The following is a 22,862-nucleotide window of genomic DNA, read 5'->3' on the forward strand; positions in this document are numbered from 1 at the left end:
AAGGATTTTAAAACAGATTTTTATTTGCAAAAATAAAAACAAAATTAATCTGATTCCGGTTCCTTCTTCTTTCTTCTTGCTCCTTTTAAATAAGTCTGAGATTCTGTTCTTTCTTTGCCATGCTCAGTTCGTTGTGTCATCCACTCTTTCTCTAGCTGTCTCAGCATGTCTGCAGTGAGGAGTCCTTGCTGTACCAATCTGGAAGCAAGGGTTTTCTCTCTTGCATTAGCGCTGGGTGACTCAGCAACTTTATTCCCTAAAGTTTTGGTGCCACGCATCCTTCTAACTTGGCTCCTTAATGTACCTGATAAACGTGACTGGTTCTCTGCTGACAAGTTCTCCAAATTCAACATCTTACGTGACTCTGAAATTTTAATCAGTTTGGTGATGTTGTGTACACCTCCTTGGATAATGCCATCTAGTTCTTTCTGGAGGTCTCGAATGAGGCTGGCATCTGGAAACATATCTATAAATCGGTAGCTGGGGAAATGACATGATACGTTACAGCAACAGCTTTCAAGTTGTTGGGCTAATCTCAATTACCCAACTATACCTGACTAATTCCAAATGTTCTTTCAGTAACTACTGTCCAATGCATTTGTTCAATCTTTATTTCTGTCCCAACTCACCTGAAGAATTATAAGGGTAGCTCATCCTTTTTATCTTAAGTGATTCCAATATGTTCCCCTAGTGGGACATGCCCCTCTTTTGAGAATCACTGATAAAGAGCAGTACCTCTCAAATGGTAATATACAAATGAATCACTTGGGGATTTGTAAAAAATGCAGAATTTGGTTCAGTCTGGGTTAAGGTCAGATATTCTGCATTTCTATCAAGCTTGTATGTGATACCAATGCTTCTGCTGCAGGGACTGCACCCTTCAAGCAGTAAAGATCTAGAGCACCTTCTCACCTATCTTAACTATATATCTTCACTCTCTCAATGCCCTCTGTCATTTCTGGAATGCCATTTCCAGAAAGATTCAACTATTTTTTTAGATACCCTACAATAATGTGCCCAATTGGATAGAGGTAAAGACCATTCATAAAACTGCTGACTTGCCCTAATACTAAGTGTACAAATAAAAAACTTGGTACCTGGGCCTTCCCTGGTGGCATAACAGGTTAAAGTGCAGCACTGCAAGCTTGTCATGGCTGCTTCAGTGCGAGTTTGATTCCCACCCCGGAAGTGGCCCACATGGCGTGGCAGACTTCTCCTGACCCACCTACTGCTTCCCTCAGCACTGTACTTCATCAGTTGGCCTGTTCTGCTCCCCACTCTGTCTCTGGTGAAGCCTCTCACTGCCCTACACCTCTGGCCTGTACCCTAGTTCTGTATGTATAAATAAATAAATTTAAAAAAAAAAGAAAAGAAAAACTTGGTACCTTAACCACAAGTAAAGATCCAAGACATCATGGACAGCTTCAAGATCGATGAGATCTTTAATATTCTTAGGTGGAAGTAATGGCCATTTAATATATCGGCGTAACCATGCAAAGGTCAGGGGTTCATTCCTGCTATACTGCCTGGCAAACTGAGAGAAACAGAAGAAAAACAGTTGGTAAAAGAATTATTATTCATGTAATCCTGTGATTAGGAGAAAAAAGAAAAAGCACGACAAAATGTTAACTGAGATTGACAGGCAAACTAGTTTCCTTCCTTCTCTATGCTTTTCTGTTTTTAAGAACATTTAATATTTTATAAAGGTACTTATAAAATAAGGGGAGGGGAAATGACTTCATTCTTTTTCCAAACCTAGAACAATAACATATATCAGAAGCTGTGTAAAAACCAAATCTGTTAACTTTTGTGAACATGGTTGCTATCGTGAAACATATTGCAAATGTTTTCTTCTATGTATTTCATTGTTGCAGGTCTCATATCTAAATCTTTAATCATTCGGAGTTTATTTAGCCAGGAATCCAACTGCTTTTGCTCTGTCTCAATGTTATTCTTACTGGGCAAAGAACTCTGGGCTATTAGTCTTTTTCTTAACGTACTGGAAAGTATGTCTTTCCAGTTCCATTCTGTTTATAAGGTTTCTACTACATGTTTCTATTAAATCATGGCTGATAATCTGATTGGTGTTCCCTTATCAGTTACCCTTTTTTCTCTTGATGTTTTAAATATTTCATCATTGTGATTGGTTCTCAACAGCATTATCATATATGTTTTGGTGTGTATCTGGTATTATTTTGTCTGGAACTCTTTGGGCCTCTTGGATCACACAGTATGTGGCTGGTTTCTCAGACTGAGGTGGTTTTCAGTGATTATTTTTTTAAATAAAATTTCCAAGCCTTTTTCTTTTTCTTCTCTTTCTGGCACTCCCATGATATGGATGATATTCCAGGGGACTCCTATATCTTGCTTTTTGTTGTTCTTTATCTACCTTGTATGAGAACTTGAGAGACAAAGAGTAGTTTTAGAACAGTTGTGATTAAATAATGTTGTGATTTTATTGAACTCAGTCTAGTTCATCCTGTTTGGTTTAATAAATACCAAGTAGAATAGCCATGAAGTATGGAAATGTGACCATACTGATCTAAGCAAAACTTGCCAAACACAAATTCTGTTATATAACACAAAACTTGCCAAACACAAATTCTAATATTTTTGGCCTCAAGCAATTAGAGGAAGTTCAGTATATAAAAGAGCCAGGTATGGTGTTGGCCCAATAAGTGGAAGGAGAAATACCCATCCATTAAGATTCCTCCATCCAGCAGCAAGTCCCAAAAAAGACCTGAAGAGCACAGCTTCAAAACCTGAGGGACATCGGGGGCCATTAGTGGGAATGAACTTTTATAGTTCAGTAATAAGGGCAATCAAGAAAAAGTCTCTAGATTGACATTCTGTTCTTTAAACAGAATACATAAATTACTCTGAAGACTCCTTGCTCCACAGTAAATGCTGCTACTTCATTAGAACAGCTGCTTAAAATAGTGTAGATGGAGTCAAAGTCATGAAGGGTTGAGTTCCATCCAGGTCAGTTTACACAATTTGAGACTTTGTTCCACAAACTTCAGCCTTATGCTAGCTAGCCTCCTTACCAATGCCAACTCTTAGAAGCACATTTTGTAGATACATAGCCTGACATGGAAGACCTCCAAAATACATTGCTAAGGTGAGGAAAGGCAAGTTGCACAGCAATCCATTACAACATTTATGAGACAATACAACCAAGCTAGAATGTGTACATGTACATGTAGGTAGGCAGATGTAACAATGTCTGCAAGCATACATACAAACTGATAATAGTAGATGTGTCTGAGGGCTGACATGGATGTGGTAATCCAAACTATCTACCTGTAAGGTTTTAAATATGTGCAGAGATAGTATGTGTTATTTATGCAATTTAAAAAAATGTAAAAAATAAATTTAGAAATAAATTCTATATAGACTTAATTAGCATGCTGAATACTAAGATCTACAGAGGAGATGGTAACAAAACCACAAGTCAGGAAAAGAATCAAAAGTGAGGGAACCTTTGGGAGTAGTGAGGTGGGATAACATTCCTACCAGAAACAACTGGACACACAAGGGCACAGAGAAGTGGGGGACAGAGCAGGGTCTGGAAGGTCAGCTTCTGCTGCCCTTTCCTAGTCCCCTTGTTCAGGTGAATCTTTTGTTCTCACTAGACAGAAATTTATATTCTTACCCAAATGAGTTAAAAGAGGCTGAAAAAAAAAAAAAAGGCTGGAACTTTGACACCATACATATATGACAGCCATCCCTGGTTCAGTGCCTAACAGTTGAGAATACAGAATACTATTGTTATTACTAAGCCCTAACTCCTTTCCTTCCAAAATTTATTACCCAATGCTAATAAGGATATAAGATTCCCCCACTTGAAAAACATTTTTACTTTAGTATTTTCACAATGACTACCAAATACAAAACAGGCATTTCACTTGCTCAAAAAATATCTGTACAAAAAAAAAAAAAAAAAAAAAGAGCAAGAGAGAGACACTTTAAAGTGCTTACATTGCATCTCATATTTAAAAAGGGTACTCTGATTTTGAATAGCAAAGTATTGTCTGGGGAAAATGCATCAACCTGAAACAACTCAAAATATCTTAAAGGCTTACCTGCAACAATGAGGAGCAGACAAAAGGCTGCTTCTTGTTGATAGGTGCTGTGCAGAAAACATACCTCACTCTCAGACTTAATGGAATATGCTGGATCAACTCTGCAGAAAATTTAAAATCATCCATATTGCAGACAAAATACTGCCCATCAACTTGTGAAAAGTCTACAAAAATATCCTGAGGGAGGGGGGAAAGATATATTAAATTACTTAACTACCTAACTGGGTATGAATAAAATAAAAGACAGTCCATAAAAGACAGTCCTTTTAATCTACAACAGATTTCTAGAAAGGCCTGTATTATTTACAGCTTTCTCAAACCTAATACACTCCCTTAGTCTTCCCAACCTGAAATATTTATACAGAAAATTCCTTATAACAAAAGTCCCAGAAGATTCTGAAAGAGTTTTCCCTTTCAAGACAAATTTCAAAAACAGCAATTTCACTCATGTTACTGCAAGGGTAACCAAAGACTGACATAGCAGCATTTTTAGAGAAGAGATTTAAAAGTGAGTTTCTACTTACAATAAGATTGGAAAGTGTTGTATCAGGGAGATGATAGGCAAACATTTCAATCTGTTCAGCAGTTGGATGAAGACCAGCAGCCTTTAGTAAAAGAAAAAAACAACCATAAGCATTTTTTTTTTAAAGGATATGCTTTCTTAAGCTATTTCAAGATAAAGTCCTACATCCAGGCTAAACACTCAGCAACTATTATAAATGACAAAAAAGTTAAGTAAAACAAAAAAATGCATCATATTGCCATTTATTATCAACAGGAAATTAATCGATAGAAAAGCTGATGAAATGATTTAGTAAAACAAACTGAGTCCACTGAATAGTCTTTCACTGACATTTTAGTTATATTTCTAAACTTATAATAGTCTTGATAGAGTACTAAAAATGCTTTCACTGGTATAATTTTCCAAATCTCAATATTCTCCAATTAACAACATGCACAGGAATAATCCAAATACTTTTACTAACACAATGAAATGTGTCTAAACTAGAGGCCAATTATCTTTTTAACTATTATTTTGCATTGCTAAAAAGAAATATCCACAGATAAGGATAAGCAAGAAAAAAGAGAAAGGGAAGAGGAAAGAGAATGGGAAAAGATGAGTTGTGAGAGGAAGAATATAAATAAGAGAAACTGGGTCTGTCATCAACTATAAATCTTTACAAAAGCTACAAAAATAATTTCAACCACACCTTCCCTCCAGAACTTTTCCTTGAGTTATCTAATTTACCCAGTATCATGGGAAAAAACAAGTCACAAATGAAGTCTCCAGTCAACTTTAAAGTATAAAGTGAGTTTGTATAAAATAACATCTGAGTCGTTAACTATACAAACCAGAATTTAACCTTATTCTTATGTGCTTGTGCTATTTCTCCCCCACACTCAAGGGTTTCTTTTACAATCAAGTTTCTGGTAACTTTACAGTCTGCTAACAGAACTGTTGCCATCTGAAGTAACTGTTCCCCTATCCCCACCCACTGCTGGATTTTAGGAAAAAGTAAAAGAAAATCAGATTAACCAGACTGGTTCAATTTAGAGCTTTCACTTACTCTGACCAAGGGGTCACTATGCCTCTCTAAAGCAATGAAATGAAACTTTCTTGCCATGATTTTCAAGGCATGAAATTTTCTTTTACTTCTTTGTTTCCAGATGTCTGAGGCAAAAGTCTAGAAAGTAGGTGCATGAATGACTATCACTATAGAAATAAATGAATTAACATGTTATACCTTACCCTTATGGGATCCACAGGCCTACTCAAAATTTCCTTTAGCAATCTGAGGTCTTCTCGATTCATTGTGGTAACCTCTCCCTCTTTAAATTTGGAACTGAATCTACCAGCTCTGCCAGCAATCTGTAAAGCTTGCGAAGTAGTGATTGGCTCAATTTCTTTCTCTCCCTTTTCATTAAGGGTAGGCTTTATAAGTGAGTAAAAAATAATTCTTCTTATGCTCCTGAAATAGAAACAGAAGTTATCTTACAAACTACTTTATGAAAACCCTCCATCACTTGGGTCACTGCAGAAATGCTCTCTTGAGTCTACATTAGGCCCACTTGCAATTTTCTCATTGCTGACAAAATAAGGAAAAGAGGTTTGCTGGTAATTATTTTTTTTCCTTTCATATAGCATTTTAAAACCTGTATATTTACCAAAATTCATCACATTGTCCTTTTATAATGGTCAATTTATATATTAGTTATACCTCAATATGGCTATAGAAAATAACTTTATTTTTTTAATGACCAACATAAAACTGTCTGACTTTTTCAAATCTCATTGTTATTAATGGTTTTGAAGAGTTCTTTAATTCATAAAGATATAATTGGCAAATTCCCCAAGGAGGAATAGTTTAATAGCTAACCCCATATTCACGAGTACTCAGTACACACTGTTACAGGAAACTGAGGCAAAATGAGGTGATATGACAGGTTAACAATGGTAGGAAGCAGCACGTAGAGTCCTACCATTGTTAACCTGTTATATCACCTCATTTTATCCTCAGTTTCCTAAAACAGTGCTGTGTTATCTTTTTTATTCCTATAACAAAAGAAATCTCAAATCTACTTGATAATGCCCTTTTCCCTAAATCAGAATGTGTGGTCACTCTAATGGTAAGCAGAGAAAAAGAATTTTTAATTGCTATCCAATCAACTGAATACTTAAGATTATTAAAAACAAATTACTTACAAATTAAGTCCCATGCCAATTGCATCTGTAGCAACCAGAATTTTGCATGGATCATCTGGATCATTAAACTTTTTTGCTTGGGCAAGTTTGGTCCCTAAAGTAAGAAGAGCATTTTAAGTTATATCAGTACACTCAGTCTTTCACCACATTATGTTCAATCTGTCTTGGAAATCCTCACCTCCCACTATGCATTTTCATGGCTAAAACTCTTATTATTGTTTCAAACATTTCCATATATTCAAAGAGTCATTTTTCCTTTTTCTTCCACACCTTTAAAAATTCCCTTATATAGCAACACAATCCCCCACCATACAGTCTTACCATTTCCAAGGACTCTTATTAACAGATATCAGGACTACAATTTGAAGAGTTCACAGTTTAATAACTTTTCAGAAAGAAAATAATAAGCTCAACATTTAAAGCATAAACATTTAAAATATAGTCCAATAGCAGCACATAACAAGAACTACAAATAATATACTTCTATCCCCATAACTAGTTACACTATAACAAATTACTGGTACATCAAAGATACTAGCTCACAATCTTTTACTGTTTCTATGCATAACTCAACATAAATAGCAAAAATAAAAATTTTATATCCTGTCATGACTACAGACAATAATTACCAGGTGGCAGACTGCCATATATAACAGCTGACTCCAATCCCCGGATTTCAATCTGCCGACTCACAGAATAAATATCATTCTTGCTAAAACAGACAATGCAGTCCCCAGGCCGGAGGTTGTCCAGCGATTCTAGCGCATTGTCCAGCACAGATATAGGGGTGAGCCTCTTATAGTTTCGAACCTACAATAAAGAAATGACATTGTAAAAATAACACAATTAATTCAACTTCTTGTAACTAAAACTGGCAGAGCAATCAAGAGTAGCTAGACACTAATAATTGCTAATGCTTTTCAAAGGGAAATACAGAAAAATGTTTACTTTTGTATTATGTTTTCAAAGGTGTCTGATAAAGAAAATGCAAAGTAGGACAAAAGAGAAGGAAGCTAGCTACTAAAAGAAGTTGGAGAAGGGATTCAGACTTCCTAGCAATTAGATGTGTATCAAAGGCCCCAATACATGACTTTGAAACTCTGAAAGCTACAAATTTTTGCTGAAACTCAAACTCTTATCAGCCTGGCTTATTTAATTCTAGAGATCTGCTTATGTTTTATCAAGAGAAGACAGAGAATCTCATGTACCATAGGGAGACATAAGGTGTGATGACCACTTCATAAGAACTTCAGATCATGATGTTCAACATGATGATACAACCATGCGTGATCTAACCAACCCTAAGGAATACTTCCTTTTCAGTTAAGTTCTGATTTTTGCCACTATCTGGGGCTGGTGAAGCCACTGTCTAGGTCCTCTGGGCTATTTTCTATGACTTCTTAAGAATGAAGAACATAATCTAGTACCTCCACTTCCTCCCCAGTCGTGTACATAAGTTCAGTAACCAGGTCGATAGCAGCAGATTCCCCACACAAATGAATTTCTTCAGCACAGAGTCCTATTAAACACAAAATTAGCATTTTTTAGATTAAAGATTTTAAATTAAATACCTAATGCTTTACGTAGCAAATACATATTTCTCAATTACAACCTGACCAAGTATTTTCAGAAATAACTCTTTTGATTCAAACATCAAACAAGGATTACATCAACCTCAACTTCTTTTCTGAGTTTGGAGAATTCAAAAGGCAAGGAGATGGTACCCAGAGAGAGATCCACACCACCACCAACTTAATGACTATCTTGGTGCCTTGGACTAGAATTCACAAAGAAGTTGGGGAAGAAAATCTTACTTTCCAATGCAAACCTGTGTCAGTAGAGGAAGAGGGGGCTGATAGTAAAAAAAACTTTAAGTACAAAAAGAACCTCAAGAAAGGGGATCAAAATGGTAAGGAAGTGTGAAAGAGAACAAAACTTCCTATAAAACAAAGACAGTGACAATTAAACTTCAGAAGCTATAAATGCTCTGCTGCCAGTCTGCCTGCTTTACTAGAACACTGTACAGGCCTCACAATGAATTACAGATGAACATAAAAGAGCAGAAAGCATAATTTTTTCAGAGAATCTGCAAAAATGTCTATCTGAATAAAAAGAACAGCAAAGTCCAGGATCCTGAAATAGTCACAAAAAAAGCAAAGAAGAGCCAAGTGAAAATAGCTCTGGAAAGCTCAGAGGGAACCAATCCTCCTGTAGTGGGGCTGCTTTCCTGGAGGAAGGGGTTGCCTGAACCCATCTTTGAAAGCCTACTGCTCTTAAGGGAGCTGATACAGTGGTAGTGACAATTTCCGCTCCAGTGCTGTGTTTGTTCCTGGGTCAGAACTGCAACTATGATCAGACAGTCAAAGTAGAAATAGCATCACCACAGGGGACATGCGGTCATGGACGACGTCTCCCTGAAGAGAGACAGGATGGTGTTTGTCTGCTGTAGTTTTATGCAAGGAAAAGCCAATGAACCTAAGAATCAAAGGGCAAGGATATGCTCTCTTCCTCCCCTCTGCCTGCAATTTTCCACCCCACACTTGGAGGACAACAATGTTCTGCCCCAAATGTGTCAAAAGAAATAGGGTATTGATGAAAAGCCTCTAATGGGAAAAGGGTTACAGCTATGGTTAGTTAATGATAAAAAGATGACTATAATCAACTCCATGTCGCCACTGACACTGAACTCTGGGCCCCTTCACCTCCTCTGTGCTCCCTACACTTTAAGTTTAATGATTTCAGACTATTATTTTAAGTCAGAGTGAAAGCTGCTATTCTCTCTCTTCTCTCCAAAACATATTCTTATACCTCTAAAACAATCTTTTACAAAGTTTTCTTAATAACCTGAGATTTATGGCGTGTTTCTGGTTTAAAAACAAAGATCACATTGCTAATATCTCCACTTTTAACTGTTCTGTATGTTCTATGTAAAAATGTTTGATTACTTCTAAATTATAAATGCACACTATGCATTTAAAATATATACATTATCCATTATATTTTAAAACATTTCATTGTGAGTGAATTGTTATGCTCCCAGTAGGATTCAAATAAAAGCATGAAAAAAAAATCCTCAAAACAACTACTTTCTAGTGGGTAAAGATTATCTCTATTGTCACAAATCTCAGCATATCTGAATGTCTTTGCCAAGGTTTTAAGTTTATTAGAGGGTGAAGGTAAGCCTGGACTAGAATTTAGCATTCTAGTGCTTAATGTACAACATGAATCCTACATTTATTGTTTTTCAAATTAGACTTCACCGAATCACTGCAATGCCCCAGAGCTGGGGTATATGAAGGTGAAAAGAAACTCCAATTCCTTACTCAGAGCAGCTCCATATTCATCTGCTTTACAATACAGGTTTCAACATAGTTCACCTGTTTTTAAATTTGAATACAACTGCCATGCAACATACTGATCAAAAATTCACTCCAGTATCAAAGGGTAAAGACAATTCACATCCATAGACATGACTCCAAAAACTTAAGAACTCACTTCACAAGCCTATCCAAATTAAATAATTAATAAATTACTTAAATTTTAATTAAAAAACTAATTTTACTATATTTGGTTTGATTAGTAAAAAACCAAAAAGCTTCTTCTTTAATTTTTTTCTAAGTATTAGCAATAGAAAAAATGTTCAAATTTATGAAAGAAATTATAGTACACCTCTTCAATGAAGATTATACAATCATAATAAACACTATGAAAAAAGTCTATGAAACAAGAGAACTGAAAAAGAAAACCAAAATAAAAAATTGCATGTTCACAAAACACCTTACACAAAAGAAATAAAACACACCAAAATGTTAATAATAGTGAGATTTAAACATGTTAACTTTAGTTACATGATTATGTAAATTTTATAATAGGAAAAATGAAATCCCATTATTAAAGTATTTTTCAGAAAGTAAAAACTCACATTCAGTTGACTCCATTTGACAATGTGAAGAAAATAAACTACATCTCCGTGCACATGTCACACAGCATAGGTTTTATAGCATTTAAACTACTAACCTAGAAGTGCTCTGGTCCAGGCCCATCCTCTAGCTGGATCCTTAATCATTTGAATTTCATCAATCACAGCCACTTCATCTAAAAATTAACAAAAAAGTTACCATGAGCAATACGATCTATTTAAATAAAACTATAAACATATTACAACACCAAAATTTAAACTTTTATCATCACCATCACTTAAGAGTGTTTCTTTTATGGTAAGTTTGTTCTAAATGCTCTAAATGCTCACTTAACACTCACTCTACAGTAACTAGTATCCATTTTACAGAATAAACTTGAGTGTCAGAGGATTAGTATCACCTGTCCACAGTTATACTGTATATGCATTTAGTAAACATAAAACCTAAAAATAATGAATTCAAACCCAAGATGTCTAGTTCCAAAGTCCATATTCTTAACTACTCTACTATACCACCTCCAACCTCAGCAGGTTCATTTATCTTATTTTTGTTAAGAGAAAGGAGAAAAAAACATCCAGAGTAACGCAGAGAACTATCTACAAAGAACTAACAAAAGTAAATACTTATACTTCCAGGATCAAGGAGTAGATAATCCTAAAGTAATAAAGCATCTCTATAGGAGGAACCCACATGAGCAAAAAGTGTGCTCTAGCTATGCCCAAAAATTAGTGCCTCATTTTATTTAAGCAAAAATTAGTGCCTCACTTTATTTTCTAATGTCAAGATGTTATTTTCTACTATATTATTTTAAATTTTTAAAATCATGTAAATTATATTTTAATTTTCTTTCCCAGATACAAAAGAATTGTAAAGAAAACACAAAGTAAAGACACATTAATGGATCTATAATGACATTTAGAAAACTAATTGTATACTGAAAACCATCACAGTGACCATTATTTACCAGTGTAGTATATACAAATAAGGTTAGAAAAGGAGGAGCAGATGAGAGAATTCTGATTTATAAACTTACATGTTATTTGAATTTTTACATGTTACTATTATTGAGAATATTCACCAGAGTTAACACTTCTTCTATGTAAGTATTTTTCACCATAACAAATGTGATGTTTTGCATTTTTAAACAAAAAATACTAATTGGTACATTTTTTAAAACACGTTTACATACAAGGAGTTGTAACACTGCACATCTCAACGGTACAAGCAACATGGGCAGCCTGCTTCCCACTCGGCTCTACCGCCACACGCTCTTCACCTGTGACCAAGTCACAGGGCACACCCTAGGATGATAAAGAATCCTGGCATTATTTCTCCCTTGAAAATAATGGCAAAAAGGATATTTAGTAGGTTATTCCTCTCCCTTACCACCACATAAATGTGTCTTAACAGCTGAAACAATTTTTTCCCCAATGTTTTTCGAATAGTTTTCACAAAAAAATTTTTTTAAAGATTTATTTATTTGTGCGTACAGAACTGGGGTACAGGCCAGAGGTGAAGGAGTGGTGAGAGGCTTCACCCGAGACAGAGTGGGGACTAGAACAGGCAGATCGACGAAGTACACTGCTGAGGGGAGCAGCCGGCGGGTCAGGAGAGGTCTGCCGTGCCATGTGGTCACCTCCGGGGCAGGCGGGGATCGAACTCATGCGGAAGCGGCTTTAGCTTCTCAGTGCGCCACCAGGGAGGGCCTTCACAAAAAAATTTTTAGAACCCATTTTCGTACACTACCTACATGAACTTGAAAACATCTTAAATCAGCTAAGTTCTTAGGTAAGAAAAATATGAGAAATCACAGCAGCTTTACTTTTTAACTTTACACATTCCTGTACTATTTGTTTACTAAATAAAAATGAACATTACCTCTATGTTCAAGAAGATTACAGTAAATTTAAAAAGATAAAGACCTAGGGCTCTCCCTGGTGGCGCAGTGGGTTAAAGCACTGCACTAAGAAGCTAAAGCCACTTGAGCATGAGTTCAATCCCCGCCTGCCCTGGAAGTGACCACATGGCGAGGCAGACCTCTCCTCACCCGCCCACTGCTCCCTCATCCATCTGCCTGTTCTGTTCCCCACTCTGTCTCGGGTGAAGCCTCTCACCGCCCCTGCACCTCTGGCCTATACCCCAGTTCTATATGAACAAATAAATAAATCTTTTAAAAAAAGAAAAAGAAAAAGACCTAATAAATTAGTTAGATGGACCAATGTCAGTGTATATTAGAGTAATCAGCCACCCTATTTTAGTTAGATGGACCAATGTCAGTGTATATTAGAGTAATCAGCCACCCTATTTTGCCCAAGACTGGAGGATTCTCCAGATAAAGGACTTTTGGTGCTAAATTTGGAAAAGTCCAGCAAACTGGGATTCCTAGAGGTCTGACTCTAATCAAGAAGAAATAGAAACACCCAAATTGACTCACAACACAACTAATCTTCAGTTTTCCAAAGTGTAAAGGTTATGAAAGATATGGAAAAACAAAGAAATTTAAACAAATGACTGCAAAATACAATGTGAAACACTGGACTGAACCTTAGAGGGGAAGTGGGAAAACTGCTATAGTTGTTACTGGACAAATGGCAAAATCTGAACATGGGCTATGGGTTAAAGAGTATTCTATCAACATTAACTATTTAGATAAATATCTTGTGGCAATATAAAAAATACTAAGAAAATACTTTATGGATAGAGGCATTATTTATGTAAATTACAAATTATTCAGAGCAAAAAAATAGACCGCAAATTCCCTACCAAATTCCCTAGTTAATCTAACATGATAAAGTTGTAGTAAACCAATGAACCAAAATGTGCACCATTTAGTGAAATGCCTCAGATCACAGGGAAAGCAGTCCTTTTCAGATTTGAAAATGCAGTCTCAGTTCTATATGACAGATTCAGAGGTCTAATTTAAATTAAAGGCAAATTAAACAGAGTGGTGGTAAACTCTGAAAAGGCAAAGAAGCAGCAGAGGGGGAGCTTCAACTAGCTGAGATTTTATTTCTTAAAATAAATACAATTATGTATGGCAAAATGTTAGACTCCAATGGAGCTGGGTAGTAGGGTCCAGTTATTTTTATGTTATTCTCTGCATTTCTCAGTGTATGTGAACTATATTATAGTGTTGTATTTCATTCACTCTAATACCTTTTTTCACGTTTCAGTATTTCTAAAATCAGGATACAATATGAAGAACTGATGACATATCAGAGAATCTTTTTCTTAGCTGTACACAATGGTACTTCTTACAATTGCTGATTTCCCCAGAAAAATGAAGTGAGGCAATTTCTTGTTAACAGTAAATTACTACACACACTTCACCAAAAAACAATAAGAAAAAGAGCAAAAATTCAGTAATACACTGACAGCAGCATTACTCTTTTCGAAGATCTCATGTGCCAGTAATTTTAAAGGGCCACAATAGACTCCAGATTTAGCTGATAAGTATTTCTGGATTGCATGATACGTCTTTCCACTGTTGGTGGGACCTGAATGGAATATTATTTTCCGCTTTATGGCTCTGGCTTCCGGGTACCTAAAATATAAGTAGATAAGTAGTTTAATCCCATTAACATCAAAAATCTTAGTAGAGATATCAACTGAAGAAAATTCCAAATTAAATATCCTCTTAATATCTACAAGATAGCATTTTTGAAAAACAAAAACAACAGCTCTATCATCACACTTTCTAAGAATGGCATTTACTAAAGATAAAGAAAAATTCAAATGCAAATTAATTTCTTGAGTATTTCTGTCATTGTACAAATCTTTCTCTTGGGGGTTACTAAAAATAAGTTTAAACATCAATCAGCTCCACTGATAAGTTTAAATCATTTCCAGAGCTTTAAACATATATCCCTATAATTAAATACTACCAAGCTTCTGGCTCTCAATGTATAAAATATAATGACTGATTCTTCTGCTTCTGGCAATGATGGAATGACACCAGCATCACCATAAATAAGCACAAAACTTGATAAAACATATCAGCAATTTCTTGGTAGAATGGACCACACAGGCAAGAGAGGGCAGTAAGCCCTACTATTCCACAGCAGGACAACAGGAGATAGAACCCGAGAGAGCATTATGGCCCCACGAAGCTGAGTAGCACAGATCAAATTTTGAGTTGCTGAAGCAACTGAAATTTAAAGGGTACAGAAAGGAAGGAAGGGAGGAAAGGAAAGAAAAGAGAAGGGAGGAAAGGAAAGAAAAGAGAAGAGGGGTACCCCATGGGTCCTTGGTCAAGGTTTGGACTAGTTGAACATGTACAAAGTAAGACTTGGCAGAGCCTAAAAGAGAGTAGTCTGCTGCTAAGCAGTTCAGCAGAAAGACTCAGAGAGCTAGCAAGGTACTGGATGCTGGAGTTCTAGCATACAGTAAAAAAATAAAATACAATGGTTATTACTGGGTTGTTGGAAAAGTCACAATGCATTTTTCTGTTTTTCAAGCAAAAGTGCATTATGACTTTTCTGACACTCCAATATTTTCTTCAAGATTAGAAACCAACATAATTCAAATCCAAAAGTGAAAAAACTAACCAGTTAGGTGGTATTCTTAAATCACTGATTTTACGTAGATCATCCTTACATTCCAATACAGGAAATATCTGTTTTGCATGTCTCAAGAAAAATGGAAATAAATCATCCACATGAGCTGGAAAATAAAACATTGTATTAACAAGTGCAATATGTATACTATCCATAACTGAATGCAGCGAAACCTTTTGTTGTTGTTTTTAAGTGGGTTTATTTAGGAGCACATTGCCATGGTAAAATGAAGCATTTTAGAGCAAGAACTTTACTGATAGCCTTTTTTATATTATATTTTCCTCTTAAGTCCACTTATACTTTCTAGAAAAACAAAATTATAGATGCTAATTGCCTTGTTCTCCTCTAGTGCAGATAGGTAAAAATCAGCATTAGTGGAAAGTTAAGAATAAAGAACCTGGAAATATACATTAGAGGGAAGTCCTCAAGTTACATAAAAGGAAATGAAGGTGCAAACTCTTTTTAAACAGCAGAGATAACATCAAAGTGAATGGCTTTCCATTCTGTTTTTTATCCACCTCCTTTCTCTTTACCTGGCACAAAGCATTGTTCTAACTAATCAAATACATTTTAAAAGTAAAACCAAATTTAAACTGCCTATGAGGACAAAATAAGGAACATAAAAGAAAAACAGAAGGACCTAGAAGGCCTTCTATGAAAGCAATGATTTATTACATAGGGTGTTAGCAGACCCTGTTCTAAAATAAGTGAGCCCTGTCTACAGAAATAAACATGAAGTATGGGAAGAGATGGAAAGTATGTTCACAGGATTTTTTAAAGTCTCTAAACACTTGCCTGCATTGAAGCATATATCATTCAAAATAATGTGAATGTCCACATCCAGGGAATGAGACTGCATGATGTAATTTCTAAAGCTTATGAAAGCTTGGTGGAAGAGACGAGCTATAAGAAACATAAAATCAAAATAGGCATAGCTTAGTTTTCATTTCTCAATTTTAATCATACACATATACATCACACCTAATTTAACAAGATGCCCTTTTATTCTTTTTGTATTACACCTGGTTTATTAACATGTGGGCTAAGACCAATGCAGGAAAGTTGAATAGACAGTTCCCATGCTGTGTGTCGGGCTCACCAGGCGAATCTTGCCAGTCTCCAAGGCAGACAGAAGGAAAAACAGAGACACTCCCCAGACTGTAACTATGCACTTATGTGCAGGCCATACAAAGTTCCACATAATATCACAAAGCTGTACTCTAATAAGTTATAGCCATGAAATCTTACCGTCAAGTCCATAATCAGCACCCAGTTTCTGAATTTCTTTCCTTTTGTAAAACTTGTCTAAGATCTTCTTTACTTCATCTAGAAGATATATAAAAATTTAGCATTTATTTTAAGATCTGCTGTCAAGATAATGTCCAAAAAGCAAGACATTTGAAGTTATAAAACTCTAGCAACTATATACTGAGTGTTGCAAGAATCTGAAGGTTTAGTTGATCACAAGTTCTTTACCACTAACAATGTGACAGCCTAAAAAATACTGGGCTGAAATAATGCAATATTCCTATGATACTACAGAATAAGGAAGGTGCTACAAGACCCCTAGCTTCCATCAGGTCACATTTTTTTTAACTAGAAAAAAGCCAAAAATAAATTTAGTAACATGTATACTTCAAGTATACATGGGAGAGACTCAATAAAATTGAGTAACTCGCATCAGCCCACTTGTAGATAATCATGCCCCATTCACTTGTTTCACTGTTTCACAGAAAGTACTGTGCTGTAGGAGAGGCTAGATTAGATGTTTGTTAACCTAACATGCCACTATGAATCAACAATTTTATAGGTGAAAATATTTTAATCAAGCTGAGGTTGTATTAATGCTGAATTATTGTATAATTCTGCAGAGAAAAACATTCTTCTGATCCAGCCTACAAGAGAGTAAAAATCTGCCACCCACAAATGTCTTTTTGGCAGGTTGACTTCCTGGGAGGGGTTCTGAAAGGCTGGGGAGTGGCAGCTTTTGAAAATGACATTTACAGGTAAACCACTCTCTACAAGGGCATCTTCCTAGCTCATCTCTTTTCTAGGAGATGGCAGATATGCATACCTTTGTTGGCTGTTTTCCTTTGTAAAATTCCATACTTGTCTTCTTCTTCCCCAACCTCCCTGTCTTATGTAAGCTACTTAAGATGGTGTCTTAAGTCTTGTGGCCAGTTACTCAGTCAAGCCAGTGGTAGATCTCAGTGAAAGGGAATGAATGGAGCATTGAACAGCAGTCATTTTCTCTAGCCCCACTTATGTGCAGTGGCCCTGAATAACATGAGCCCGAATCCTGAAGGAGGGGAAACTACTGGGTAGGAGCGAAGCAGAGACATACAGTTAGGGACTCTGTCTCTGGTGAATCCTCTCAGTCCCACAAACCTCTTGCCTACACCCTAGTTCTCCTAACCAAAAAAAAAAAGCAGGAGAAATCTCAGTGATTCCCTACACTTCCAATTGTGTCTATAGGCAAATACCTCCATCAATAACTCTGCAATGCCTCTGCTCTTACAAAAGGTTCCTCTTGCAACCAACACTATGATTTTCATCCAGCAAATGAGGTGTGCTATAGATTGAATAACCTGTACAAGGACTGTCTCCATAGTCTAGGCCTCTGTATATTACCCACTAGTTCTGCACCTGTATATAGTATGATAGAACACATTAAGTCCTGATGTTTTGACAAGCCAGCTTCCCCAAAATTCTGACTCCAGCTACCTACAAACCAGAGGTAAGTGGTTTCAACCTTGTTGCCATGGTTCTATGAATCCAAATTCCAATTTGCATCTACTACTTACTACTATTATAATCTATAAAGAAACTACCACAACCAGCCTCAAATAATCTGATACTGTCCCTAGAACTCAATTGCTAATAAAATCTGCCATGACTGTTGCTATCACCACTGCTGAATATGTCAGTAAGCAACCAAAGTTCAGAAGGCAAGCATCATGCTCTGGAGGTGGTTAGCCAGGGCTAGCGCTCCCTTGACCCATCTCAATGCCTAGGTTAGTTACCTTCACTGCCTTCCTCCTTCATCATTATGTACTTGAGTTTGCCCAAAGTTTTTAGCTTAGTCAAATTTTTAAGAAAAGGAGGCCCACAATGCCATCAAAAGTAGCTGTACCTCACTGCGAGAAATTCCAAACACTTCAAATTTACAACAGTACCCGACAAACTGCAAAACACCACTCTGTTGGAACCAAATGACTGACAATTAGAAATTTTAGAACTAGTGACAGCCTGAAGAAAGACCTACAGTGAAAAAATTCTTATCTATACAATAACCTAAAGATACATTTTATAATGTAGAATCTTCACATCATGATTTTCACAATTCAGAAGGGAAAATATTCTTCTTCTTTACCAATTAGGAAATGGAGAAAAAGTAAGTAAATTGCAAATCAGAGCTGTCACTTAAGTGCTACGTATCACCAATAAACAGCACCTTTTCACTTGTAGTCAGTCACTCGACATGCTAAATGCTTGCAACCACCCAGAAAATAAGATGTCCATATGTGTATAAACACACACACACACACACACATACATTGTGGTGTGTGTTCTGAGCACCTACTGAGAACCAGGCCTGGCAGATAGTAGACATTTAATTAGTATTTTGGGGGGTTAAATAGAGAATCTACTTCACAAGAATTATTAGAAAGATTAAATGAACCACGTGCTCAGAATGATACTTGTCTCTAGCAAGCACTCAATATTAGGTGCTGCTATTAAAATACATACACACAAGTACTTTGGGAAGATGAAGAAGCATGTACTAAAGGCCTTGAAGAAAAAAGAATACATTTAATTAATATGGCTGAAACATATACAGTGTCCTGCAAAAAAACTAAAGAAATACCCAGGCCAGATCACACAGGGCTTTGCAACTCATGTTCGAGATTGAGGATCTAGGAACATTTAACAATTTTTTGCAAGGTAGCAACAGATTAAATCTTAAAAACACACACACAACACACATTCAGGCAGCCATGGGTAGCACGTATGAAATCCATGTAAGGTTAGGAAAGCTAGTGTGGGTCCCATGTGTAGGAAAAGCCAGGTGTAGAAAACATGGGAGAAAAACTTCCCAGTTATCCAAAGGGAGATTCAGTGAGGTATCTAAAGATTCTCCTACAAAAGAATAACCAGTGTCTGAAAATCCTATGTCTTCTTTCTATCTCAACAAGGACAATCACATTTTCAGGTAAATTAGAAGTAGCACATAAAGATTTATATATATATGACTCTAATAAAGAAGATAAATTATCCCATACGAACTACTGTATGCCTTAAAGGAGCATAAAATGAGGGTGGATGCTGTTGCTTGGTGGCTTTAGAGTTTCAATTTTGCATGATGAAAAATTTCTGGAAATCTGTTTCACTGAACACTAATGAGGTGTACACTTAAAAATGGGTAAGATGGTAAATTCTGTGATGTCATGTGTTTTTAACTACAATTGTATGATAAATGATAGTAACAGAAAATAAATTAATATAACTATAAAAATAATATAGCTGCCATTTCTAAGTAAAGGTCCGCTTAACACTGGCTTGGAAGAAATGGTCAAAAAGTAACATTTTCTTTTACTGCTTCTCAGCCTTTTGACTAAGATCAAGTGCAACAAAATAACACTTCTAATGAAAGTATAATACCTCCTCCCTAAAAAACAAGATATGAACCACATTTATCATCTAACTTTTAAAGATACAGAGAGAGGCACAATGTTCGCTGTTGAAGTGGACTGCCAGGAACTTTGTTGATGTTCTTAGAGAAAGCAAATATCTGCAATGTTACAGCATTCCCTCAGTGACCCAGAGCTTCCTTTGGATAAAGGAAAACAACCATCTCCTCCCTATCATCCAGGAACTAAAGTGTGCAGCCATATAATCTGAAACTCCCCTTGAAAACAATACTGTCTCCCTGTCACATCCATCCAATGTTGATTTGGCGGCAAAATCCCCTGCCACTTGCTCATGCTAAGTGATTCCTTTCTCTGGGGCCCAGGATGATCAGGGTACCTACTTTCGGCAAAGGTATTTTTATTAGGTTCTACTTTATACTACAGTTGGGTGTGCACTGTCCTATCTCCCCCGCGAGACTAAGTTTCTAGAGGAAAAGAGATCTGGATCTTCTTGGGAACCTACGAGCCTACGAGTCTGGTTTGCCTAGTCAATGACAGGTGCCTACTCAATGTCAGAGACTCATAAATTAACAAGCCTTCTGGCTTTTCACTGCCCGACTCTTCTCTCAACGCTTTTCGAGAGCGAAGATTTCGGGCAGCAGAGGAGAAACAAAGATGTTTAAAAACGAAGAAGAAAAAAGGGGATCGTCTAACCTAACGCCTCAGAAAAGTGTATCGTCTCATCACAGGAGGACTTGAGCCTTTCAGAGGAGAGCAAATGAAAAGGGAAAGGTCACCTCTAGGGCACTACATGACAGGATCAATGAAACAGTCGCAACCAGAGACAGATACCCGGGACACGATGACGTCGCCGGAGGGGACCTCGGGCCTCTGTGGTAAGGGCGTGCAGCGTCCCAGCAACAGCGCCTCCGCTCCGCAGACACCAATCCTACCGTCCCCCTTAGGTCCAGTACTCACTCTTGTCCAGAGGGCGGGTTAGCTCGGCCCCGACGTCTCCATCAGCGCTGGGGCCCTGAGGTTTCACAGTCAGCGGCACGAACAAGGAGGTGTTCGGGGCTTTGGAGCCTCCTGAGGCGGAGGAGGAGGCGGCGGCGGCAACGGCGGGAACACGCCCCAGAGCCCCGGGAAAGGGCCCAACGTGAGCGCGAAGAACAGAGCAGATAGCTGCCCGGTGGCCAGCCTGGCGCCCCGCGGGGAGCCGAGCCCACAGCAGGGCACACCTTGGGAAGGACATTGAGGCCACAGGCCCAAAAGGAGGCCGCCAGGAGCGGCCCCGAGACACCGCGGTGGACAGTGACGCGCTCCGCCAGCGCCTCCTGTCTGGAAAGACTCAAAGCCAGCAGGGGAGCCCAGAAAAGTGCCTGACTAGTAAGGAAAAAGTGGTGCCTTGAGAGTGCTCATAAGGGGATGTTAAAGTATATAAATAAAAAAGAGCAAACATAATTTCTTGTTCTTTTTATCTTTCGTTAGAAAGCGAGGCCGTATTTCGCTAAAGACATGAAAATAATCAGGCATCTTTCCGGATGTCGGGGGAGGCCCGCGAACTATGTCACGTGACGCGAACTGGCCCTGTCCCTAAGCGCGTGTTGCGAGCGCGGGTTGAGTTCACGTGCAAAGCTGTGAGCTGTGTGTGCGAGATCTAGAGAAGTCCCTCTCTGTTCTGCGGGCACCAGCGTGGCTTGCGGACTGAAATAGTGATTAACGTTTCCCAAAATTTTCTTGGGCTATTAAATTTCCGCTCCTGATGCAGTAACGTTAGAGAACATAGCTTGATCTGCCCATCAGGAAGGTGATTAAGTAATTTTGTTGTACAGGTTTATTAAGTGAGCCCTTGACGATACGTTTGTAAGTACGTGTACTTTAATGTGAGCAGTTCGTGTCCAGCACCAGAGAGCTGTGTCACAACAGCATGGCATAAAGTATGTCCTCTTGTACCCTAGCCAAAATGTAGTTCTTTTTGCTTTAGTTGGCTACTTTGCATTTTTTTCAACATGTGCTGTTAGATTTCCGAATCTCATTGTACTTAAACCATTAAGATCTTGCAACTTTCAAGGAACATACTGAGTAGTAAGTAATAACTGTGTCAAGAAGGTGTTCCTTTAACAATTTGTTTGTGCCTTTGGTTCACAGATACTTTTTAAACATCCCAGATACATGCAAACTACCTCTTCCCCTCATTTCTGATCTGATTGAGATGTTAAGACCAGTGCATGTTAAATAATATAAAAACTGCAAATACTTAACTTTTTTTTTCTTTTGGTAGAAGTGGGATGTACGTCAGAGGTGCGGGGGTTAAAAGGATTCACCAGAGACAACAGAAACAGACGGATTTACTGAAATACAGTAAGGGAAGACAAGAGGTCTGCTGAAATACAGTAAGGGAAGACAAGAGGTCTGCGCCATGTGTGTTAGCCACCCAGTCAGGGATTTAGCTCAGGCCACAGCAGTGATAGTGCTGAAACTTAGCCCCTAGATCACCAGGGAGGCCCTGGACTCATCTTTTTCTAAGGATAATTTTAATTTTAATTTTAACCTATGAAAATAAGGTTCTTTTATTCAGAAATTGTGTATATGACAGAGTATAAACACAAGCAACAGGCTTACTGCTTAAAATCCACAAAATGAAATTTAAACAATGTATAAGGCAATGTTGTTTCAATTAAAGGGGAAATTTTTAATTTTTTTAAAAGTGAGCAGTGGTGAAAATGTGTACAGTATGCCTTGATTGGGAATTGGCAAGATCAGGCAAGGTTGGCCAAGAGCGCTTTACTGTCATAGAAATTAGATGGAGGATCTGTATGTATTCTAGGAGTCTGTTGTAACAAAACTGAAGGGGTATACAAGTCTTATGTAACAAAACTGAAGGTGTTTTTTTTTTTAAATAATGTAATAGTTGAAGGTGTGTTATTTTAATGTGGAATTTAAACTACCAGAGAATTGTGTCA

The 22,862-nt window shown here is 37.3% G+C and overlaps 1 protein-coding gene across 1 annotated transcript; it reads right to left on the reverse strand.

Annotated features, from left to right (window-relative positions):
* Positions 1-21,238, reverse strand: SUPV3L1 (suppressor of var1, 3-like 1 (S. cerevisiae)). Its single transcript, XM_004680823.2, has 15 exons — positions 20,875-21,238; positions 16,514-16,591; positions 16,061-16,168; positions 15,257-15,371; positions 14,085-14,253; positions 11,899-12,010; positions 10,807-10,884; positions 8,217-8,308; positions 7,419-7,599; positions 6,790-6,883; positions 5,836-6,055; positions 4,610-4,690; positions 4,086-4,262; positions 1,386-1,534; positions 1-480 (listed from the first exon to the last, which is right to left on the reverse strand). Exons 1-15 carry the CDS (start codon positions 21,149-21,151, stop codon positions 45-47), a joined length of 2,367 nt encoding a protein of 788 aa, XP_004680880.1. The 5' UTR covers positions 21,152-21,238; the 3' UTR covers positions 1-44.
* Between the last annotated feature and the right edge of the window lie 1,624 nt (positions 21,239-22,862).

Source organism: Condylura cristata, unplaced genomic scaffold, assembly GCF_000260355.1.
Source record: "Condylura cristata isolate star-nosed mole 26May11 unplaced genomic scaffold, ConCri1.0 scaffold00011, whole genome shotgun sequence".
Lineage (NCBI taxonomy): Eukaryota > Metazoa > Chordata > Mammalia > Eulipotyphla > Talpidae > Condylura > Condylura cristata.

Excerpts from the sequence above, each read along its gene's own strand:
- SUPV3L1 (XM_004680823.2), bottom strand. The coding sequence starts at position 21,151 with ATGTCCTTCCCAAGGTGTGCCCTGCTGTGGGCTCGGCTCCCCGCGGGG. Across the intron at positions 1,535-4,085 it reads TCTGCTCCTCATTGTTGCAG|TTTGCCAGGCAGTATAGCAG; the intron begins GTAAGCCTTTAA and ends TGTTTCTCTCAG. Across the intron at positions 481-1,385 it reads GATCTTTACTTGTGGTTAAG|CTACCGATTTATAGATATGT; the intron begins GTACCAAGTTTT and ends TCATTTCCCCAG.